This window comes from Ahaetulla prasina, chromosome 3, assembly GCF_028640845.1.
Source record: "Ahaetulla prasina isolate Xishuangbanna chromosome 3, ASM2864084v1, whole genome shotgun sequence".
Lineage (NCBI taxonomy): Eukaryota > Metazoa > Chordata > Lepidosauria > Squamata > Colubridae > Ahaetulla > Ahaetulla prasina.
In genome coordinates, this window is record NC_080541.1 from 130,552,034 (window position 1) to 130,578,463 (window position 26,430).

At 35.6% G+C, this 26,430-nt stretch overlaps 1 protein-coding gene across 2 annotated transcripts in view; it reads right to left on the bottom strand.

The window, feature by feature from the left end:
• Positions 1 to 26,430, bottom strand: part of BRINP3 (BMP/retinoic acid inducible neural specific 3) — a 282,184-nt gene that overhangs the window by 35,930 nt on the left and 219,824 nt on the right. For both annotated transcript variants that reach the window (XM_058178208.1, XM_058178210.1), the window contains one exon: positions 9,919 to 10,141. In XM_058178208.1, coding sequence (XP_058034191.1) covers positions 9,919 to 10,141 — 223 coding nt within the window. The remainder of the gene's footprint in view (positions 1 to 9,918; positions 10,142 to 26,430) is intronic.

Sequence of the window (26,430 nt, forward strand, 5' to 3'; positions counted from 1 at the left end):
GGTCACCCAGTTGGCTTTCATGGCTAAGAACACACAGTTTCTAGCCTGATGCCTTAACCACTACACCAAACTGGCTCTATGATTCATGGCATAAGATAAATATTGGTCTGGCTAGCATAGTAATATCATCATCTTTCATACAAAGTAGTACTAAGAAAATATTTTGGGTCTCTTACTGATAGCCTTAGGCAAGTCACCTTTTTTGTTCTTTTCTCCACTTCATCCATAAAGTTCATTTTACAGAACTATTCTAAGTTAAGGCAAACCATGACAATGTTGCTAATTTTGACTGACTTTTTTAAAAAATGTCTAAACTATAGATTACTAAAGTTCTTTCTTTTGTTATTAGGTCTGAGTTGGTAAACAGATTTAAAAGAAAACACCTTCCGGTTAATATCCATTCATGGAAATAGTGTTATAGATAAGACTAAATAAATAAAATGACTTCACAAATGTATTTTCTTATAAAAGGAACATTTGCAGTTCTTTCCAAGGGGAAATAAGATATAAATATATATCTGTGAATATATGAAAACAGGGTCTTTTTGAAAACACACATCCCTGTGCTCAAATTATTAATAATTTAGTAGCTACATTTAATGAGTTTAGCAAACATAATTCTTATTTAACAGAATTAATCACAAAATCTTTGGAATAAATATAGATTAAATGTGATATTTACTTCTGCATGCACACATATGTGTTGTTAATTTACTGTCTATTAAAGAAAAATGGCCTTTGTACTTTTCTATATTATGATATTTGTTGGTAATTATGTGAAATAAAATACAGTAACCTAAGCCTCAATCCAAATTTGTAACACCATTCGCATTACAGAGTCCAGCTTCATGGATTTTTCAGAGACAAGAGTAAAATTTGTACATGTAATACTAAAAATGTAGTTTATGAAATTTACAAACAATAATAACCGCTGTCATAGTCACCATTTTATCTTCATAGAATTTGCCTAAAATGACATATTGTATTGCAGTAATGGTAATCAACATTGAGTGACAGGTTTTTCTTTTTTTAAAAAAAAACATAATATACTGCCATGTCACAGTGTTCTCAGATGTGTCCTTGTTTTTTTCATATTAAAAAAATCCACATTTTCTAAACCATTTGAAAAGTGAAAAGTGAATATTATGCAATACGTGACTGCTAGGAAATACTGCAAGAATTTTTACTCAGTGAAGTTAGTGCTGATTGTTTTTACCCCTTTTTAATTTGAAATTCAAAATATAATAAAAATTCTGCCTAACTCAAAAGGAAACTATTAACGCTAGTCCTCAACTTACAACCATATGTTAGCACCTATTCAGAGTTACAACAGCATTGAAATAAGCAACTTATGACTAGTTCTGGCACTTATGAGTGTTGCAGCATCCCAATGATCACATGATTAAAATTCAGGCCCTTGGCAACCATGATGTATTTACGATGGTTGCAGTGTCCCAGGCTCATGACATCACCATTTGCGGCCTCCCCGGAAAAGTCATGAGGGAACCTGGATTCGCTTAACTGCATGATTCACTTCATGATTGCAGTAATTTGCTTAATGTGGCAAAATAGGTTGTGACACTGAGCATGGCACACTTAAGAACTATCTTGTTTAGCAAGAGAAATTTTGATCCCAATTGGCAGAGATGGCTAATCTGATAGTTTTGATCAAAGAATGTGTGTGTGTGTGTGTGTGTGTGTGTGTGTGTGTGTGTGTGTGTGTGTGTACTTTTGTTTCTACTTGGAGATCACTTCTGGCCTTTGTGCTTGAGGTGGAAAAAATGAAACCGATTTTGAGCTTTACTGATTAGATTGATTTGTCGTTATAGAAATGGCTATTATGGAAAAGCAAAAAGTCAAGGTTTGATGTTAATGCTTTATTCTACTGCAACAGAGGGAATTGGAAGTCATTGCCTTTTTTTTTCCCCTCTCTCTTCCTCACTTCTCTTTTCCCCTCCCCTCCCCTCTGTGTCCTAATATTTGCTTTTGTATTTTATTCTATAAACCACGGGTGTCAAACTTATAGCCTCAAGCTGCTGTCATACGATGTTTCGCGATGTTTTTCCCATTTGAGGAGCTGGGGTGGGAGTGGCCTGCATATGATGCATCTGGCATGCGGGCCACCAGTTTGACACCCCTGCGATAAACTGATAAAATGTTAAACAACCCTTCTCTTAAAAAAAGAAAAGAAATTCTGATTCCCATTGTGGTCATAAAATGAGGGCTACCTGTAAAACTTGAAATAATCTGTGTTACTGAGGAAAAGTAGCTGAATTTATGAACCTTTGGGAGAAAAAATCATGCACTTCCATATACCAGTTGCATATTCCAGAAATACACTGCAAATCTATTTTGTATTATGCAGATTAGCTGGGGAATACTCTCACAGTCTAGTAAGAATCATAAAGTTTAAAGGGCCCATTCATTTGCATAATTGCTTTTCTTTGTTGAAAATCCTATAATATATATTTTTTTTAAATATCCAAGAATGAAGTTTTTGCTGCTCAAGTTAAGACAGGCTGTATCATTTGGGATACAATTTTTGGAAATCATTACATTTGGTAATGTAGGCATCTTCTTAAAATGTAAGGCTGACCTTTCAGCCAACTTTTTATAAATCTTAGCAGAAATTTGTATTGACTTGGTTTGGTTTTTCCTACCTTGTATGCAATTTTTACGAAAATGCAAAAATTAGGAAAAAATTAGGGTACATCTTATTAAAATATACACATATACAACAATTCCAAATCTATATGAAGATAAGAGATGTTCACATTTTAAGACTCTTATATGTAAATGTATAGCTTGAATTAGATAAACAAACAGGAAACTGAAATATAAACCAAAATGCTTCTTGCTTAAATTCTAAGCAATTCTTCCTGATTTAAAAGGGGTTTAATAAATAAAATTTGGGGTATTTTTGCTGCTGTTGTTGTTCTTCCTCCAAACTTTGTACAACAAAAGCAACAACAACAAAACTTTCTTCTGACATTGCAATTCACATTAATGTTGCGAGGAGCAAGTATTTGAGAAACAAAAGAAAATCCACATATCTAAACTAAATTATTATTTATTTAAAAAATATTTAAAAGAAAATATATTTTACCATAATGCAGACACTGGGTGAATTATGAAATGTGTCTATTGTCAATGGATTGCTTTAAATATCCACTCATCTTTTTATGGAATTTTATATAGACCATCATATAGAAACATTTTCCCTGACAGCCCTGGAAATACTTTTCTGTAATGTAGGACATGATATCAGTCTAGATATTGTGGCTTTAGAAGGAAATTGTGAAGAATTCTGAACTTTCTTTATCTTCCTTCCAAAGGGCTAATTTGAGGATCAAATCTGAGGGATGACAAAAGAACCATTCAGCTACTCAGAATTTAAATATAGCTCCAAGCAAACAACAATCACACAACCAACTGACCACACTGGCACACAAGACATATGTAAGCTGAAGAGGAATAGGACAAGAAAATCCTACTGATGATGTTAGTCTGTTAATGAAACGTTCAGAAACTAAATTGAAACAAACTTGGAGAACAAACCACTGCCAAAATCTAAAACCCAAGCTACACATATTTTCTATTATTTTGATGACATTCCTTTCCCTAGGTACCACCTTAAGCTATTTCTGAAATTCTTTGTTGTAATAATAATAATAAAAATTCTTCTATGCTGGGTTGCAACCTCTTTGTGGATTTTAGCAAAGCCTGTAATTGGCATCATCTTCCAGTTGTTATTTAAGCCCAAAGATAAATAGAGTGGTGCAATGAACTAGAGGTGGAGATCTCGCCCCACAATCAGGAGGCTGTGAGTTTTATCCTAGATAGAAGCAAATATTTCTCTCTCTGGGCACACTGAGAATATATCTGCTGAACAAAACTCCACATTGGTGACAGGAAGGGCATCCTACCATTAAAACATTCAGCTAGCTCCATTCAGTTGCTCAGACTCCACCACACAAGGGATTATGAGGTTGTTAAATGAAGATGATGATTTAAGCACAAAGATAAATGATATAAGGACAGTGATGTGGAACAGTGACACTCTATCTCTTCCCAAGTATATTTTGTACAAGTTTACATTCTTTTTCCACCTTTGGCACAACTGATGGTCAACCACCATTTTTAGGATGAATTTTGGAATGACATATTGAGACTGGAGTTTCAGGGACAATTCTGGATTCATAAAAGAAAGGTCCCCATTCTGGCTGAAGGTTTCATTGAGTCCCCAAAAGATTTTGCTTTCAGCCCAGCCTGCATTCATTAAACTATTGCCACCAAATATGTTGTACTTGAGCATCCATTGTCTCCATCCTGCATGTAGCTGTATAATTAGAACAACATAAATCTAATCCATTTGAACAGAACGGATTAGAGAAGGCTGAGCTAATTTCAGTAAGAATGAAAGTTAAATTCTGGAGTACAGGAAGAAGGATACCTGAGAGAAACAGGAACATGCTATTTTTCTCTTTTCCTGTTCCCTTCACCACCATTTGCAAATTGTATGCAATGAACCAAGAAGCAAAGTCATCAGATACCCTAGTCCCACCAAAATATCAACCCCTAAAAAGCTGAAAAACAAGAACGCACCTCAAAAATATTTTAATATCCTCAAATAATTTTCAGCTCTTAAACAGCAATTGAAGAGGGTTCTGGAGGAATAAATGGTAGCCGCAGAACATGGACTTTCTACTTCTAGTATAGGTATAAAATAAGGCTATACTTATTTGGAAACTCTGAAATGAAGGTCTTTATCCATCCAGTAAGATCCAAAGAAAGCAGATGTATAATGAAGATCTATGCTGTTGTCCTTAAATTCCTGGTCTCATCTGTGACACCAGGGAGGCATGTATGCTATTTCTCAAGGATCTTTGCATTCAATCCATAGCATTGGTATATGTAAATATGGTAAGTAGTGTAAGCTAAAACTTAAACTAATAATGTGGCCAATACATTTAGTTGGACAACTAAGAAGGCATGGTTTTGCCAACATTTGTCATGTCCCTGCAAAAACATGCAAGAAATCCCCGTATGAAACAATTTCCAGTTGTTTTTCCCATCACTTTTAGTAAACATGACACTTAAAGCAATAGGTACAAGACAGAGCAGAAGGAATAATCTTTCCATTTCAGATAATTGTGGTTTACACCGAGTTTTTACCATATCTGGCACATTAAGGAGCTAAAATAGAAAAGGTTCAAGTTTATTTTTGTAAGATAAGAATTATGTCTGGAAAAAATATCACCTCCAAATGTAAACAATCATTTAGTTTATGTAATATGCTTTTCTGAATAAGTAGAATTGCTTATGATTACTGCTTTCACATTTATCTCCATATAATTTTCCTACTTTTAGTCAATTCATGATTACAACACCATCAATGTGAGTTTGACACCCCTGGTCTAAAGCACATAGTTCACATTCAGCAAAGCTAATCCAGCATCTCCACGATCTCTGGTAACACACTTGGGAAGATACTTGTCTATTATCATTGCCAGAGAGTACAGAAATTGGTTTGAGTTAATATAAAACTGATTTAAGTTACTGCTAGAAGTAGTTTAAAATGTGCACACTAGTTCTATGTAATCAAACATGCTTGACATAAATAGATATTTCATTTCTATGATAGTTTCAGGTTGATAATTACTTTAAAATCAGGGCAAAAGGGATCAGTTAGGAATGCCATCTTCTCATACAATGGTTTCAAATTTATATTAGTCATTTGATATATATTTTGTATAAGAAAAAAAAATGTGCTTTAGATTTGAATGTATGGTTTCCATAATGTAGCTTTCAGTCCCTCAGCAAAATCACTGCTGCTAAGCTGAATGATATTTTAGCTTGACATAGTTTCAAGGAATTTTTTTTTTTACCATTACTGTGAACAGGTTCAGTGGACACTGGATGGAATCATCATAAATGAATTGGGTTTATAAAGAGAGCCATCTAGGGTATTGACTGCTTTTCCTTTTCACTCTTCTTCTTTCTTGGAAAATGGCTAGCTGAATCTGAGAAATCAGCACTAAGGATAATTTAAGAGAAATGTAGCATCAATGATTTATGGACTTCTAACAAGTATAAAATACTTTTGAAATAGGTCTTTCACTTTATCATAACACATATTTAAAGTCACCCACCAGAACTTAAAAGCGATCATTGTTCTTTTCTTTGGAAATCCAGCATCATTAAAAAATCCATCTGGGATATATTGTATCCTGAAGTTACATGAAGGAGAATCTAAAGCGTATTTCACCTTGTTCCCAAATGCTGTCTTGTATTTTGAATCCAGACAGACAGTCATAGTCTGATCTCATGAAAGCAGAGCTCTTTCTGATTAGACACTAAAGAGTCTTCTTAAATTTTTAACTTCCTCTTAAATTTCAAATGTTGAAATAATAGGTAAACTTTCCATAAAAGTATGCTTTTTTTTGCTTTAAAAGTAGCCATCTTAATTTATCATCTACTTGAATTCATTTAATCATTTTGAAAAGTTTTAATTCTGCTTTTAAGATCATAGCATTATCTCCCTTCCACTCATAAGTGAGAAATGAAAGCTTTCCCCTTCTTGGGCAATTCAATTTGGATATAGCATAGCCATAATGGCAATTAGTTCAATTATTGGTTCGTGCAATTTGCACATACTGGATTGTGCAGGTCGAGGAGGACAGGCATTGATTTCAAGAGATCTTGGTGCTGCAGTTTCCTCCTCTTTTTCTAACAGTGCTGATTCCTCCCCCTTCTCCCTTAACTTAAGAGTTATAAGCATATACTGACCATACGCTGAATGGACATTTGCATTTCCCCCTTCTTTAAGCTGATTGGCGACTTCTTAAAGTCACATACTGACTTTAGATTTGATCTAGCATGGGATTAAAGAAGGAATTGTAATTAAGTGGGAGAACATAGTGGAATTGGTGGGAGTTTGTGTGTAGTTGCTATCAGTCTTCATTAGATTGATTGTGTATCCAGTTACAAATATGGAAAACCTAGAAATGCCTGTGAAATATATCATAATTTGTCCCACTCAAATCACTTACCTTGGATTTGGCAGATGGAAAGAGACAAACTGGAATCCTGAAGAGCTTTTGTACTTTGGAATCAGAAAAGCAGTGTGAGAATGATGGTCCCCTTCCTGGTTTCTTTATTAATTCCAATCAAAAAGAATATTGAAAGGGCATTATGTAGAAGGACTCAACAATGTATCTATCTATTGGTCTGTTAGTATAGTAGTTAACTTTTTTAAGAATGGCAGAAATTTACATAGCTATGTTTAGAGCTTTGGTGGTGGAGGCTAATTCTGCTGACTGCCAGAAGTTCGATCCTGACTGGATCAAGGTTGACTCAGCCTTCCATCCTTCCAAGGTTGGTAAAATGAGGAGCCAGATTGTTGTGGCCAATATGTTAACTCTGTAAACCGCTTAGAGAGGGCTGTAAAGCATGATGATGTGGTATATAAGTCTAAGTGCTATTGCTATGTCATTTAGGAAACTACTGAAGACCTATTGCCCCTGCCTCCTGCCCCTAAGAATTGGGATAGAGTAGTCCCATTTTGTCCTTTTGTCTGTCTGTCTGTTTCTCTCTCTCTCTCACACACACACACACGCACAATCACAACCTTAGAGAATAGTAGAAACACGCAGACACACAATCTTGCTATTTCATTACTCAAAAGAAACACAGAAATACAGACATGTCCTATGGAGACTGCCAGGAAATGGATTGGAAATAATTCCATGATAAAGAAAAGAGACAGGAACAGAACCTTTAACCTTCTGAATGAAATCTATTGGGGAAAAACTGAGTAGGAGATAGTCCTATGTTTCATCTCATGACCTGGCCTGGCCCATATTAATTTAGCCAGGAAGGCCAATCAAAAATTATACAGCTTTTTTTTTTATTCAGTCTTCACAAATGTAATTATTGTGCTTTTCATGGCAATAATCGCAAAGGGAATAAATGATTTTTTAATGATACATCCTGCTCAGATGTGATTTGTTCAGAAGAGTTACAAGAGAGACAATATGAGGATCATACTGGATGTCACTAGTAAGATATATAGTAATAATTTAAAAAGTGATTATGATCATTCTTGATGCAGAAAAAGCCTCCGAGAGTGAAAATGGATTTCAGGATTTATTCCTGAAATTTTGAAAAATATGAGTTGTCACCCATTTATTTCCCACATGGATACAGAGTGTTTATAAATAGCAAAAAGCCAAGTAAATAGTAAATGGATCTCTATAACACTAGTGCATCATACTGAAAGGGGAAATATGAGGGTTGGCCCATCTCCTCTTATTTCTATTGGCATTAGAGCCATTCATGCTGAAAACATGTCAAGGAAATAATATCTCACAGGTTAAATTAGCAAATCAAAATTACAAATTTAAAATGCATACTGTTCCTGTACTCAGTTACCCAAGTAGAACTGGGTAGTATCAATGGAATATATGGACTACTGTATATACAGCAATATAGGTTTGCTTCACATAAAACATGTTGACATGGAATTTAACAGAGAAAGCAAAGCAATACCGAATCTGATAACAGGGCTTAACAAAAAGAACAAAAAAAAAAGTGAACTGGTTATAAATCCACCTGTCAAAAAATAATGATTTGTTTAGAAATTAAACAAATTTCTAAAATTTGTTGTGGGTTGGAGGAATTGCAGCTGTAAAAATGAATATTTTACCAAGACTTTACTTTGTTTTCCAAATGATTCCAATACATATTCAAAACAAATTGTTAAGCGACTGGCATAGACAAGTAATGCACTACACATAATCCAACAAAACCCCAAGGATTAAATTCAGATTTGGAAGAGTGTAGAGATTTGGCAGCTCCAAACTTTTGATTTTATTATTATGCCGAACTGCTTAATATGGACTGCATAGATTACCTTATGACCTAGCTACTTCTTTTAAGACTCTTAGTTCACAATGATTCAATTCACCTGACTTGTTTCAGTGTCTTCAAATCAAAAGGAGAGAATTAAAAGTTGCAGAAACAAAATTGTTGCAGAAACACACACACACACATGCATTGCGAGGGGTGGTGGTGGTAGGAGTAATGTTATTCCAGGCCTGATTGCTAAAATATATAACTCATTCTTTAAAAATTGTCTGAAATGTAAAGAGCAGGTAGCAAAGTTCAACAGTTTGCGGAAATGATTCGTACCAGAATAAAGCAAATCTTAACAGTTCAGTTCACATTTCAACTTGTAATATTTTTATTAAAATTTACTAAATCATATATTCCCTAAAACACACTAAATTAGCTTTGTATACATTAACTGGTGTAGGGATACCATATACTGTTTATTGGAAAAGATCTTTAGTCCACTCTATAATTTTGTTGGGGACTATACCATGGTATTCAAAATAGCTTTATTGACATAAAATTTAATTCAAATTTGAAACCATTTTTAGGCTATAACTTAATACCACACCTAAATTCATTTCTCTATGAATGAGATCTACATTTTTATTTTAAAGTATTTCTATATTAGATCAGATATCTTATGGACATGGATAGAATTTACTGTAGTTCATAATTTTATTCTGTGGCAAATTCTTACTCTGCTGTCCACAGTTATTCATGCTTTGTTTATAGCTTAATAGCAATTTCCATGCTTTTCAAACCATATAATATATTCAGTTATTCACAATCAATTAATGATATCTTGGAAAATTTTAACCTCTATGACGTATGTAAACCTCTTGTTTATTCATATGCATTTTACTCTTTAATATCCATTTTAGTCTTTTATTCATGTTTTATTCCTATTTTATTAGTGTGTGTGTGTGTTGTGTGTGTATACACACACAAAGCACACTTACTCCACAATATAACCCAGTAAAAGAGATTGCTTGTATTCCCTCCCCCGCCCGCTTGCTTTCTTACCTTTGTCTTGGCAAGCTGATGAGTGGCTGTTTATGACACCTCTTACTGAGGCTAAAGAGCTTATGAACAATTTTCTGTGCCTTAAGGAATAGTTGTTTCATGCTAGATTCCAGTTGCTCATATCGATGCTGGAAATTTGAATCCATTGTCCACAAGTGCATAATGGCAGATGTGTTGAGGAAATAGTTCATGGGCAGCCTTTTCATAAAGAACTTGAATTCATCTGCAAAATGGCAAAATGTAGTATTTTTTTTTAAAAAAGTTACACTTCCAAGATCATTTGCGCAGCTAAAACAACAACAACAACTCCAATTTATGCACATTTTTTATCCCTTTCATTTCTCACTATCACGGATGGCAGATGATGCATCAGGAAATACAATACTGTTAATTTTGTCTGTATTAAGTTTTAATGTGGCATGAATCTAACAGATGTACAAGAGTCAAATTTTCACTGTTGCACATCTGATATACTGAAAATTAGCTTATTGCCAGAATCCCTCAAGTTATTTTAATTAAATTTGTAATCCCATTTATATTTACATTTGGTAATACATAGGCAGTAAAATCAGGAAGTTTTTCTTTGGAGTAAAAAAATGCCAAGCCCTAATTTTGATGCATCACAGCATCAAAATTTAAAAAAAATTAAAAAAGCAGACCAATCCTCGAATACAGTTTGTCTGCCTAGAATCCACACTATATATCGGACATTAATACAATCAAGCGGGTCCAGAGGTATTTCACGAGAAGAGTACTCCACTTCTCTGCTCACAATAGAATACCTTATGCCACCAGGCTTGAAATTTTGGGCTTGGACAACCTAGAACTACATCGCCTTTGGTCAGACCTAAGCATAGTACACAAAATTGTCTGCTAAAACATCCTACCTGTCAATGACTACCTCAGCTTCAATTACAATAATACACGGGCAAACAATAGATACAAACTCAAGGTAAACCGCTCCAAACTCGATTGCAGAAAATATGACTTCAGCAATAGAGTGGTCAATGCCTGGAATGCTCTACCTGACTCCGTTGTTACTTCGTCAAACCCCCATAGCTTTAACCTTAAACTGACTACTGTGGACCTCACACCATTCCTATGAGGTCTGTAAGGGGGCATGCATAAGCGCTGGTGCCAGCTTGCCTACCGTCGCTGTCCTACTGTCCCCATTTATTTGTACTCATTTCATGTGTTCATGTCCATGTTTATATTTATACCTGTTATCTCGTACGTGTTTGACAAACTAAATAAATAAATAAAATAAAATAAAATAAAATAAGTTAAGGAAAAAGTGAGTAGTATTGGGGGTGGTAGTCGGTCCATACAATATGCATTCGAGGACTGTTAAATTTACTGTATTCTAACACAGATTCTTGGAATAATGTTATAACTTTTGAGTAAAAGAGGAAGAGGGTTGTTGTTGTTTTTTACTTTTCAATTAAAGCAGGAATGGAAATGTTTCTTTGGATGAAAGAGGTTTTCATGAAGTTCCTCCTTTTAATGAATCCATCTAACAGTTTCAAAAGTAACAGGAACAATTTGAAGTAGTGCTTCCAATTTTTCAATTAAGTGCCATAGTTATAAATACTCATCTGGGTTTTGACAGATAAAGTAGAAGTTATTTACAGACTGGGAACAGGAGCTTTTATACATCCTCTTTCTCTCACTACAAGTAAAGCAGAAGTGATTGTGGCTTGAAATGCATATAGTCTCACATTAACAAACCATGAGTTTTTTGTTATGCGCAAACAGAGCCATTGCAAGATGTTTGCTCCGTGCTTCTTTCTGAACTCTTAAGTCTACAATCCTCTTTAGAGAAACCCGTGTTTAGATTATTTGAACAGCAGAAGTTTGTATGCAGCAGAGATGGCAGAATGAGTCACTCTAGGGAGCAAACTGTGTGCAGTGCTGAATTTTTTTGAGAACAGTGAGCAGGAGGAAGCGATTGTTAACAATCATTTCAACGAGATGCCACTAAAAATGAAAAACAAAAACAAAAAACTGGCCCATCACTCAAGCACACAATGTAGCGAGACTTGAGCTGCACCAGACATAAACCATAATTTAAGCAATATAATTCCCATTTGGACTAGAAATATTGGAAGTAGATATTTTCTAGTTAGAAGAATTTACTTAATACAGGTAAAATGGGAAAGGTTGTCTTGTGTTTAACAATTGATAGTAAATTCATTCTCTGTAGAATATATTTTACATTGCCCCAGCAAATAAATAAATATATATATATAAGCATTTTAAAGACTGCCAAGGCAGCATGTTAAATGGCCTTTATTTGTCAGTTCTGATAACACTTAGAATGCTCCAGTGACATTTTTCTGCCTTATTATTGTAGCCTCTTGCTGATTACACACAATGTACATGAATAACTGATGAATAAACACAGAGAGAGCAAAAAGGAAAAAAAACCCCATTCCATTGTAATTTTTAGTTTTCTCCCCACACTGTCTCTCAAGGCATCAAAGTGCACTGAATGTTAAACTTCATACAACGAAGTGCACTAAAGTGTAGCACATATGTTACCATTCAGGACTCCAGCCAGTTATTAATGACCCGTCACAAGTTACATAATATTTTTTTTCCTTTCTCTGTTTTCCCTTTCCTTCTTTTTCAGAGATCCATTAAGAAAATGTTTCTTATGTAGCTCTTCAAGTCCTTAAGTTTCGGCAAATGCCATCTAAATGCTTAGGTTTTTTAGTAATGCCATTTTGGCTTGAATTCGCTCTGCAATCACTTCCAGCATGCTGTCAGAAGAGAATGATACATTAACAATATATTTTAAGTACAAGGCTGAAAGGAAAAGTATAACTTAATTTATAAGGGCATGCCTAAAACAACAACAACAACAAAATATTATTGCCATTACTGCAGATTTAGCATTTTTCCTGGATATTACTGATTTAGCCGGAATCCAGAGGTATATTTGAGTATGTAAGCCCACACATGCATCATAGTCACACATGCCATAAATTGTTTCTAAAAATCTCTCTTAAGCCATATTCACACAATCTATGTGAATCTGGGAAAGTGAGTGGGGCAGTGGTGGGTTTCAAATTTTTTTACTACCGTGTTGCAATATTAGCCATATGGAAACCTTTGAGAGATTGCTTATGTGCAAAGATCAGCATAAGTAACCTTTGAGAGATTGCTTATGTGCAAAGATCAGCTTAAGTAACTTTGGCTAATTTTATCATGTACAAAAGAAATAAGCAGAAACTTGTTTTATGTCAGCCACATCAAGGCTGCAGTATGATGGTGTGAAATGTATCAACACTTTTGTGATAGCCACAGGACATTCCTTTTCTGATAAGGTTCCTTTCACAAAGCTTCTTAGAAGTTTCTCATACATACAATTATATGAGATTTATTAACATGCAGAGCCAGGATGTACAAGATGTATTTCTGTTTGCTAGCTTGAATAGTGCTGTCTGTAATGCTGTCTTGCTAGCTTGAATAGTGCTGTCTGTAGTTTGAATAGTGTAACTGTAGAACGCCTTAGACATGTGTGGGAGTGCGTGGGCAATAAGCAGAGAACAAAGAGCAGCCACCTCATGGCAGAGAACAAAGAGCCACCTCATGGCAAAACTCCTCCCAAGAATCACAAGCTTTCTCCCAAAATCATAGGCTTGTGGATGTGCTTGCAGCACATGCTCACATGTTGAATATATGCTAATATGTAACCTCCCCTGCTTACCTTTTGTAACCACCCATTTTTACCTAAACACAATAAAAGGGGGCTCTGGAATTTGCTCTGGGCTTTTTTCATCCCAGACATTCTCTAAGCTCTCATTCCGAGAAGTCCATGAGTCTGTCGTTCATCAGCAGCCTTCATGAGAAGCCCACCAGATGATTCAACACTACCGGTTCTGTGAGTATGGCTTGGTGGGCATGACATGGCATGGCTTGGTGGGCGTGGCTTGATGGGCAGGCAGGGGAAGGTTACTGTAAAAATCCCCATTTCCTCCCAATCAGCTGGGACTCAGGAGGCAGAGAATAGATGGGGGCGGGGCCAGTCAGAATTTTTACTACCGGTTCTCTGAACTACTCAACATTTCTGCTACCAGTTCTCCAGAACTGGTCAGAACCTGCTAAAACCCACTTCTGGAATGGGGTTGTCTGTATATTTTTGTGTGTTGAGGATAAAGGTTGCAAAATGTTTGTTTCAAATGAGTACACTAATATATTATCACGCAATGAGGAATCCTGACTAGATCTATTTGTGGTGGAAGGGATTTTTTGGGGGGTGGGGGAAAGGGGGGGCAGTGCCTTCAAATCAATTTTGATTCCTGGTGACTGCATGAACAAATCTCTGCTTGGTTTTGTGCCTAAGACAGGACTGGAACTCACATCTCTTGGTTTCAAGCCTGAACCACTATACAAAAATGGGTCTCACCTTTGAAGATAAACTTTTGTAAATGTTAGATAAATCTTTAGAGCAGTGGTGAAATCCACATTTTTTTTACTTCTGTGTGCATGGCTTGGTAGACATGGTGTGGCTTGGTGGGCGTGGCTTGGTGGGCATGGCAGGGGAAGGAAACTGCAAAATACCCATTCCCTCCCCACTCCTGCGGGAAGGATATTGCAAAATCTCCATTTCCTACCCACTCTGGAGCCAGCCAGAGATTGTATTTGCTGGTTCTCCGAACTACTCAAAATTTCCACTACCGGTTCTCCAAACTGCTCAAAGTTTCTGCTACCGGTTCTCCAGAACCTGCTGGATTTCACCTCTGCTATAGAGGTATGAAAGCAGATACTAAGGATGAGATTCACAGACATTCCTTTATCTTTCCTATTTTTAACATATGTGAAACCTGGTCAGTTCTTTTGTATTATAATATCAGAGTTGGAAGGGACCTTGGAGGTCTTCTAGTCCAACCCCCTGCCGAGGCAGGAAACCCTACACCATTTCAGACAAATGGCTATCCAACATTTTCTTAAAAATTTCCAGTGTTGGAGCATTTACAACTTCTGCAGGCAAGTTATTAAATGAGATAATCAGAGAAATAGTAGTTAAGTGGTCCAAAACATTAAGACTAAAGGCATACATACACATATACATATACATACAATACATACTAACAAAACCAGCTGCTGTGGCCTAGAGGTGGAGCTCTCGCCTCAAAATTAGGACATTGTGAGTTCAGTCCTAGGTAGAGGCAGATGTAGGGTCTCCTGCTTGGGCAGGGGGTTGGACTAAATAACCTTGGAAGGTCCCTTCCAACTCTGTTAATTTGTTTCAATACATTTAATAAAATTTTGTATTTAGAACAAAATATTATTAAAGAAACAAGGAAGCAACTAGATTTATTGGATCTAAAATTTACAAGAACATTTTTTTATTAAAGAGAAATACTTTTTAAAAGAGCAGTAAGTTAGACAAATGGTTGATTCACCAACTAATTAAGGAGTAGGACAACAGCACTACTCTATTTGAGATGGAGCCAACATGTTTTTTTACAAACAATGAAATGATGGAGCAATTTGTTTATTATATAATAAACAGACGTTTGATTTAGAAAAGTCTGAAGCATATCTGAATAATATATTATTTACAAAATTTACAGACAACCAAGAAGAATTATTACATCAGCCTATGATTCAAGGCAATACTAAAGAGGCACTGAAAAAAAAAACTAACTAAAATTGAGTATAGCTGCAGGATCAGATGGCAATTCTGCAATGCACTATAAGACTTTTCAAGATAATCTGTTTAAACTTTTATTTTGACTACTGAATGAGATTCCAAGATTCAAAGAATTCTCTTTGTCATGGAAAGAAACCTTTATCTATTTGATTTACTCTATAAAGAGGGAAAATATTCAACCTGCCTAGAGTCATATAGTTCCATTTCTTTACTGAGTATAGATCAGTTCCTCATGGCAATACTTGCAGGGGGAATAATTGTTTTTTAATCTGAATATATCTGATATATTATGATCAAACTGCATTCATTTAGAAGAGATATAAGAGAAAACATTTGACACAAAGTGAATATAATCAATAAGATATATCAAAACAACAATAACGTGGCTGACCTTCCTTGGTGCAGAAAAAGACTTTGAGATTTTCAAATGGATCTCTATACTTGCAGTTTTGAAAAAGCTCATTTCTTTACCACATTAACACATTTTTAAAGAACAGAAAGCCAAAATTATAGCAAACAGTTCTAACAGAATAACAAAGTCGGAAAAGACTTTGGAGGTTTTCTAGTCCAACCGCCCTGCTCGAGAAGGAAGCCCTATAGTATTTCATTGGTTGCCCAATCTCTTCTTAAAAAACTCCAATGTTGGAGCACCCACAACTTCTGCAGGCAAGTTGTTCCACTGATTAATTCTTCTGTCAGAACATTTCTCCTTAGTTCTAGGTTGTTCTCTCCTTGATTACTTTCTATCCATTGCTTCTTGTCCTGCCTTCAGGTGTTTGGGATAATAGGTTGGCCCTCCCTTCTTTGTGGCAGCCTCTTAGATATTAGAACACTGCTATCATATCACCCAAGTCTTTCTTGTATTAAGTTAGACATAGCCAAATCCTGCAACCATTCCCCATATGTTTTATCTTCCAGTTCCCTAATCATCTTTGTTGCTCTTCTCTGCACTCTAGAATCTCAACCACTTTTTTATATATTGTGGCAAAGAAAACTGGATGCAATATTCCATGTGTGGTCTTACCAAAGCATTATAAAGTAGCATTAGCACTTCACATGATTTTGATTCTATCCCTCTATTAATGCCGCCTAGGATTGCATTGGCTTTTTTGGCAGCTGCAGCACATTGCTGGCTCATATTTAAGTGATTGTTCATTAGGACTCCAATATCCCTTTTGCAGTTACTACTGTTGAGCCAGGTATCACTTATTCTATACCTGTCTGACTGGTTTTTCAGGCCTAAATGTAAAACCTTACTTTACTTTACACTGGATTTCATTTTGTTAGATAGGGCCCAGTGTTCAAGTCTGTCAAGATCCTTTTGTATCTTGAGCTTGCCTTCTGGAATATATTCCTGCCGGCATGGTGTCATCTGCAAATTTGATGAGTTCCCCTTCTATCCCCTCATCTAAGTCATTGATGAAGATACTGAAGTATACTAGGCCTAAGACAGAGCCTTGGGGTACTGTTCGCTTCCTCTCTCTTTACTTTTAGTCTCATTGGGATCATTGGAACCAAAAATACATCGAGAAAATTAAATTTCAGGGTGACTTCCAGTAAGCACCATGGCTAACTGCTGGCAGAAAGACTGTATATACAAAGTGAATGATGCTGGATTAGTGAAATGTCTCCAGAGAAAGAAGAGATCATGGAAATAATCCATGTGGTTTTGGGCAGCTACTCCTCATGATTAGACCACAGGAACTGTGGAGCTTATAAATTGAGAGATTTTGAGTCAAGAATGCTATCAAAACCATACCTCAAATGTTGACTAGCAGACAAAGAGAAGCAGTATACCTGCATCTAATAACAGGATTCAATACTTCTGCAAGATATGATTAATATATTTTAGGAATTTATTTGGCTAAAAATAATAAGGATTTAGTTATAAATAATTATTACACAGCTAGAAAATTATAAAAACAAAAATTTCCAGATATAAAAAAATAATCTTGTGATGGTTAGGAAGAACTGCAGCCATCAAAATAAATAATTTACCAAGCTTTAATTTTCTTTTCCCAGTAGATTATATGCTATTGTACTTGTAGGCTGGTTACATTCTAAAGAAGAAACAGGATTCCAGGCACCTTTTATAAATATATTTGAACTTACAACAAAAGAAACAAACGAGTTATGAAAGATAATGCCATAATAAGTGTTGCATTAAATATCTGGCATAAACAGGGGGGAAAGAAGCCCCAAATTTGTCCCGCTTCTTTTCTTAATAAAGGTTTGTTTGTATGATCAGAGAAGCAGAAAGAGACCTGATCAATGGAGAGACAGCAATCTAATTATTAATAAGATGAAGACAAAAAAAACCCCAATCTTTTAAGATTCTTATTTAGATAGAGGATCTTTATTATGGCAACTGACCAGCAAATTAAACAGTTGCCCTCATAAAAAGAATAAAAGAACAGATTACAAGAAGCCATGGCATAAAAAGAGAAAATATGAGCATCATCTGGACAAAAACAGCAAAATACCCAAATTCACAAATGATTCTAAAATTTAGGAAGAGTGCAATTTCTACAATGCAGTGGGTACAGGAACAGAGTCTAGCCAATAGAAATAGTGACAAATAATTATTAAAACACTTTAACTGTAAAAGTCTGACCTACAAAATATTGAGCTATTAAGTGAATGTTCAGTATATTTGTATGAGTTTATGTGCATGTGAATGTACAGAAATAAAATTGTATTTTGGCCAGCAATAATGTAAATATAGCAAGATTAGTAAAACTAGAGGCAATGAAAGAGATTTAAAGAAACTATGAATTAATAAAATCAGAGAAATTACTAAGAGTAGTTTCTGTATGAGGCAGTATGGTAACTATATGGTCAGTTGCCATAATAAAGATCCTCTATCTAAATAAGAATCTTAAAAGGTTGGGGGTTTTTTGGTCTTCATCTTATTAATAATTAGATTGCTGTCTCTCCATTGATCAGCTGTTTGGGTTGGATTCTGATCTGACAGCAAATAATAAATGAGACTGTCCTCAGGATAAAATGGACTTCTATTGATGGGTGCATAGGGATGTAATGTAAGTTATAAGGGCATCAAAGGAACATATAGGCTAGTGTTAGGCTACTGTATCTGGTTCCTCCAGAGCAGGGGTCTCCAACCTTGTCAACTTTAAGACTTGTGGACTTCAACCGCCAGGACGTCATCACGTTTCATTTTTGACTCTCTGCACATGTGCAGAAGGCTCTGCACATCTGTGGAGGAGGGGCGTGCACTCACATTTGTGAACCGGTTGTGAAAGTTCCACCCCTGATATGTATTCCTTCCTTCCTTCCTTCCTTCCTTCCTTCCTTCCTTCCTTCCTGCCTGCCTGCCTGCCTGCCTGCCTGCCTGCCTGCCTGCCTGCCTGCCTGCCTTCCTTCTTTTATGGTGTAAGTTGCAGCAATGTGATTTTTGCCTCAGATATCGAACAGTTTATATTTCCCTGAGTATTTAGGGTTAAGAAAGAGAGCCAGCTTACTCTGGTGGTTAAGGCATAAACCTATAAACTGGAAGAACATGAGTTCTAGTTTTGCCTTACCAATAAAAGTCAGCTTGACCCAGCTATTCTCTCTCAGCCCAATTCACTTCACAGGGTTATTGTAAGGAAAATAGGAGGGAGGAGGAGTATTAGATATGTTTACCACCTTGAGTATTTATAAAAATAATAATAATAAAGGCTAGGGATAGATAGATAGATGGATGGATGGATGGATGGATGGATGGATGGATGGGATAGGATAGGATAGGATAGGATAGGATAGGATAGGATAGGATAGGATAGGATAGGATAGGATAGGATAGGATAGGATAGGATAGGAATGGAATGGAATGGAATTACTAAATGGAGCTAAAACTAAAAGATGTCCAGGCTCAGCTTTGTTCGAAGTCCAGGGAAACATCATTGAGAATTGCTATTTTTTCATTTTTTTCTCAATAAAACATGTATAATAAGAAACATTTTTTCAGCACAAATATCAACCAGAACATATTCCCAAGAATATCTGGCAGTAAATAGTCTTTTCTTATTGCCTAACAGTCTTTTCTTTTGAAAGCTGGAACTGTATATTCTGTTCTTGCATTTCCTATTTTCCAGGCTTTGACTAGAAGTCCCTCGAGCCAAATGTAACCCAAGTAAGGCAGCCAAGTCAAATCTTTATGAATATTCTTGTTTTGGTAATGGCAAAAGCATTGGGATTAATCCATAGCTGGCAGGCCCAAGGATATGATTTGGGGACTGTATTTTGGCCTTCCTATCATAAGCTTGCAGGACTGTTCTTCCCTGACTAAAGCAGGATTTATTCCTTCCTTTTTTAACAATGTCTGTAATTGCAACTGGAGAAATAATGGTTACAGAAATCGAGCACTAGTCTTACTGGGAATTTAAATTCCTAAACCCAGAGCTACTGAAACTTTAACTGCAACAAAAACAGCTTTTCTTTTCTAAGAGGACTAGACCAAACGTGTTCAAATTTAGTCTTCGTATAACTTTTTTTTTATATGCAAAGATTTAGACATAAATATGAACAGATTTATGAAGTGCAGATTTCCATACTCCCAAAAGTATATGAGAAAAGCAAAATACAATATAATAAAAAGGTTGCGTATTAGTTTTTTCCACTGAGATTTGTTGGTGCATTATTGAATTCATCAAATGATATCTGAGAGATATACATTTTAAAAACAATGCAAAGGTATCTACTGAGATGGGCTTGCATATGTCTGTGTTTGTGTGCGCGCGTGTGCGTGTGTGTGTGTGTGAGAGAGAGAGAATGCTATACTGTATATAAATGAAACCTCATATTACTTTTTAATTTGGTTATCTGATTATTTGTAGAAGGATGTGTGTTAGATTTGATGGAGCAAAAATATGTTGATTACATGCACATCATTCTATTTATTACATAGCAATTTTCAGAATGCATTTTATTATTATTATTAGTTAATGTTGTAGTACAAAAGTCGACTTGAGTTCATTAGGTTGTGTAACAAGGGGAAAATAGACAGAAGTGACTTTTATGTTACATAAACCTAAAGAGGTGTGATTAAATACAAATCTTAAGTAATCACTATTGACAGGAAGAAGCAGAATTAAAGGGACAAACTGGATTATGATTACATTACATGATAAACAAGCACCTTTACTTATTCAACTTGATTTATACAGCTACCCACAGCACAACAGGAACTCTGAGCAGCAAAACAACCTCAACGAAAGATCTCTTCTAAAACTGCTAACAGATATATGTGGAAAGATAGTGATTTTCATTGTGATAAAAACTGGTGAGAATTCCACACTTTATTTTATTTTATTTTTTTATTAAGTTTTTACAGTTAAACAAATCTTATTCTCCACTTACACATGACTGTGACTATTTTTATATCCTCCTATTAATATTCACCTATGTTCTATACATTTATACTAATTTTACATTCTATTTAGTTCTATCCCCCTTTTTTTCTTCTATTTTCAATCCAGTTGTACCATTTCTCCCATATTACGTAAAAATCGAATCCATCAATCCTTCAAGAGTCATTTTGTCCATTTCAGTGCAGTCCAATACTTTCTTAAATAATTATTAAATCTTCACTGTGTATGTTTTGGCTTCTCCAACATTGAGCGAAAGCCAATCTTGCCGCAGTTATCATATGCAGAATAATATATGTTGTTGTTTTTCATATTTTCTTTCCATTATTCCTAGGAGAAACAATTCTGGTGTACATTCTGTCTTGAAGCCTGTTACTTCCTGTATCCAACTATGTACCTTCATCCAATATTTTTTAGTTTCAGAGCATAACCACCATATATGAAAGAAGGTACCTATCTTTCGTCCACATTTCCAACATTTGGGATTAACATTTGGATATATCTTTGCCAATCTAGAAGGTGCCAAATACCAAGGGTAAAACATTTTATATTAATTTTCTTTATATTTTGCCAATCTAGTTAATTTATAATTTCTATTCTAAATTGTTTCCCAATCCTCTAATTCAATATTATGCCCAACATTTTTTGCCCAGGCTATCATAGCTCCCTTTACTACATCTTCCGTTCTATCAAATTCTAGTAAATAATTATAAATTTTAATTAATTTCTCATCCGGTCCCATCAATTTTTTATCCAATTGTTTTGGCCGTATTTCAATTCCATATTCATATTTATCCTTTATAAATTATGATTTTAATTGCAAATAAGGCCACCAGTCTATATTTATTCCCTGTTCTTCCAGTTGTTGCCTACTTTTTAGATTCCCCTGATTGTTTAAGATTTCATTGTATTTGGCCATTTTGCTTATATAAATCATTGCTTCCATCGTTGAGACTCAGCTAGGAATTTTCATATAGTGTTTTTTCTTAATTTCTTGCCATTTTTGCATTAGGGCTTCTTGTACTTTATGTTGAAAAAAAATATAAATGAGATTTGTTCTCTCTGTCCCATAAAAATCCATGCCATCCTTTTTTAAAATCATGACCTTCCAATACAAGTAATCTTTTATTTCTCAAATTAGTCCACCCAAACTGCTTTATAATAAAGTTGCAAATCTGGGAGCCCAAGCCCACCTCTGCTTCTACTATCCTGAAGATCAGATATTTTTATTCTTGCTTTTCTCTCTGCCCATATAAATTTTATTGTAACTTTGTTGCTGGCAATCCTTATGATTTATATTAATATACTGACCATCAATTGTGTTGTAAATGTTGTACCTTGATGAATGTATCTTTTCTTTTCTTTTCTGTACACTGAGAGCATATGCACCAAGACAAATTCCTTGGGTGTCCAATCACACTTGGCCAATAAAATTCTATTCTATTCTATTCTATTCTATTCTATTCTATTCTATTCTATTCAACTCCACAAAAAATTTCTTATCCAATTTTATGGGTATTGTTTGAAAAGAAATATAGTAACTTCGGTAAAATGTTCATTTTAATAGGTGCAATTTGACCTAATAAGGATAAATGTAATGGCTCCCATCTTGCCAAATCTACTTTTATTTGCTGCATTAATTTTACATAATTGTCTTCCTTAATTAAGGAACACCTCACTGTCAGCCAAATTCCTACATACTTAACTTTTCTCACACTCTGCAGACCCAGTTCTTTATCTAATTCTTTTCCTGTTGTGATACTATGTTGTTAACTATCATTTTTGTTTTTGCCTTATTAATTTTAAGACCTGCTACTTCCCCATATATTTTTCTATCTCTCGTATTAAAATGGGTCCTGTCTCCCTTGGGTCCTCCAAAAAGAATACCAAATCATCTGCAAATGCCTTTAATTTATATTCTTCCTTTCTAATTTTAGTTCCTATAATCTCTGGATTTGCTCTAATTTTCACCAATAGCAACTCTAATGTCAGAATAAAAAGCTGAAGTGACAATGGACATCCCTGGCGAACATTCTTGTTCCAGTTTCAGGGTTGCAGACTCTGGGCTTGTTAAATCTCTGGGTTTGTCGGCAGGAGGGTCAGCAGCTCAGGTTCCAGACCTGAGCCCCATGTAATGGGGTGAGCTGGCATCTTTGACCCAGCTCCTGCCAACCTAGAAGTTTGAAAGCATGCAAATGTGAGTAGATAAATAGGTACCACTTTGGTGGGAAAATAACAGCACTCTGTGATGTCATGGTAGCCACATGATCATGGAAATGTCTTTGGACAGTGCTGATTCAGAGTCTTGAAAATACTGTCCCCTATGGTTGGCAACGACTAACGGAATAAAAATCCACAGGGACTCCTGTTCAAGTTTAGCTGGAATATCCCACTTTAACCTATATGTATTGTATTGTAGCTCGAACATTAAACACTATTACTTTTCTGCAAATTACATGGCATGATTTAAGAAAAAATAATTTTGTGGAGGAGAGGAATGTCATTTATAGCCATTCCTCTTATGCTTGTCTAATGTGATAAACTTATCCTGTCAATTCACAATCCTTTATACTTTTTATACATTGGTGTAATTCAGAGAACCTTTTTTCCCCATCATTGATTCCATAAGATAACTGTTCATCAGATTTTATTTCACAATGAAATTATAATGAAAACTAAAGAGATGCAATAAAGAATAGAATATACACGAGCAGGGCCCTATTAGTCACAACAATTTTTAAAATCTTCTCTACTTTATTACAGTGTCATTGCAATAATGAAGCATAACACTCCACAATTTGTGTGACTTTCAGAAGCAGGTTTGCCAGGTGTGGTGCTAGCAGGTGGCATCTAATGTTTTTAGTACTGAAAATGAGGTGATTAGATTATAGAGCATGGATGGGTTTTGCCTTCACATCGAAGATACTTAAATATTAGCTTGATGAAGGAATTACAAATTTCACACCTGTTCACTTCCATAAAATAGAAACATCTCCATGGGATGTCAGGGGGATTGGAATAATCATCCAAAAAGTGATGGTTTTGTGATATTTTTAATTGTTTACATTTCTTGTCAACACAAAGAAGAAATAATTACTGGAAGGCAAATCAACAATTTTCTAAGAAAATAGGGGAAAAAACCAAGCAGATTATGATTTCAGATGATGTATTTGTTCTTCCCTTCTTTGATCCAGGAAGAAATAGCATGAATGATTCCTCTTAGTGATTAAAAGGTGTCTTGAGAACTACTGAATCTTCCCAAGATCTCTCAAGATGAACTACTGAAATTAGACCATGAAGAGAACTTGCTGTTCATAGGAATAAGAAGTTGCTCCTTAGTGAACCAAATGATCTGTTCTGCTCAGAATGTCATGGAACATAATAAACAAACCATAAAAATGATTGAACAAGAACAGAAGCAGAAATTTATTCTACCTTCCAGTCCCTTGTGCTCAACTCTGGTACCAATTTTATGGATACATGGCAAGCCTGGTTTCCAACTGGTGATGATGAATGCCAGGTGGATCTACAATGAAACTGCTGTCATCTGTGAACTTATTTGGGATAAGACATAACTATTCAATATCTGGCAGCATAATTAAGATCTGGAGCTATCCAGAGGGTTTTCTGTTTTCTTGGAAAAATGCTATTGAGCGAGACAGTAGCTATAAACCAGGTTCTAGGAAGTGTAGCTGTAATCTGGGAGGTCCTACCAGCTTCCAGAAGCACTGTATTGTAGATAAATGAATTTCAGACTCTATTGATGTTTGGACTCTAGGAATTAGCTGCTACAATACTGAACTTGCTAGTGTCCAAAAAGTGTATATAACATCCTTGCTGGAGATGCTGGAGTTTGTACTATTTGGATGGTAGAATCTCCAAGACAGTTCTTGTAGGTTTTATTTTAATCTTGACTCTGGAGCAAGATTTCATGGCTATCAGTGATAACCTTGATGATTAAGTTTTTCCCCTGCTGGACATATATTATATTTTATGTTTATTTCAGGGTGATTGTAATGTAACCTAAAGGAGGAGAGCATTACCATCAGCCTTTTGTTGTACCCCTTGCTGATACTGTCTTCCATCAGGCAGCCGGGGCCTATTAAATTAGTGCGCCCAAATACTAATGGACACTGATGGATTTCAAAGGGTTCTTGTTTTGTTATCCACCCCCCCCACCAGGGATCTGGTGTACAGTTAAACCAATCACTGTCTTTATTGGATGGGTGTTGTATCAGATGGCTCATCTGTCTTTCCCACAGGAATTCTTAAATGACAGAAGATTTGACTACAATGCCTCATTGGAGAAAGACCGATTGAATCTGACCAAATCTTTTATTTAAGAACCTGCATTTAAGAATTATAATGTGGTCAAAGAGTGACAAAATATGCATATTTTTTCCATTTGTATTATATCCATAGATAGTTGACACTGCCCTCATTCATGATGACCCACTCTTTGTTGGTTACAGAAATGACCTCAGGGCTATTGTGTGGAATATTTTACTGTCTGGAATAAGCTGCTCAGACTGAACAAGTCCATGAAAACTGCTGAAGAACCATTCTTTTCCTGTTCTATGGAAGGTGTTTGACCCTGTAACAAACGAAAGTTGACAGGATCTTTGGAACTGATAACACTGCCACTTGTACCTTAGATCCAGGCCTTTCCTAATTTAATTGTGTCTTCCCGGAAAAGTGTATGTAGTTGGGTCCATGTAATCATTAATGCATCCTTGAATGAAGGAATAGTTCCATATGCCTTGAAATAGGACTTGATGCACTCCTTTCCAAAAAGTCATTGCTGGACCCCAACTGTTTTGGATCAATTGCCAACATTTCCATTTTAGGAAAGCTATTTGAGAAACTGGTCAGATTTCAACTTTAGAGTATCCAGAATGAAGTGGATCATCTGCACCATTTCCAGCTGAGTTTCAACCAAGAACATAATCCAGAGTTGTCCCTGAACAGGATTGAAGATGACTACTAGAGGAGCCAGAATGGAGACTGTATAGCTGTGTTAGTTGCCCTTCATCACTCAGCAACCTTCAACATCATTGATCATGATTTTATTTTGGATTGGCTATGCTGCTTAGGAGTGGGAGGCATACTGTTGCAGTGGTTCTCCTCCTTTCTCCATGGCCAGTTCATTGTAGAACCTCATTAAACCTGACAAAGCAAAATGGCTGTCAAGGCTTTCAGTATCGTGAATTTCCGTTTTTAGTTCTGAATGATGTTTCACTTCCCCAAACAGAACTGGTACTCAACTTGGGAATTCTGGCACTTTGACTAATGATCCTTTATGCAGATTCATCTGATAACCCAATTCTTCCTGTGGTATACTGGAAATAACCTGTCACAAATATCCATGCTTTAGTCATCTTGCATGTGGACTACTGCACTGTGCTCTATGTATGGTTGTCCTTGAAGATTGTTACAACTGGTCCAGAATGCAACTTCTCTAGAAATAGTTGGTATGCCTCA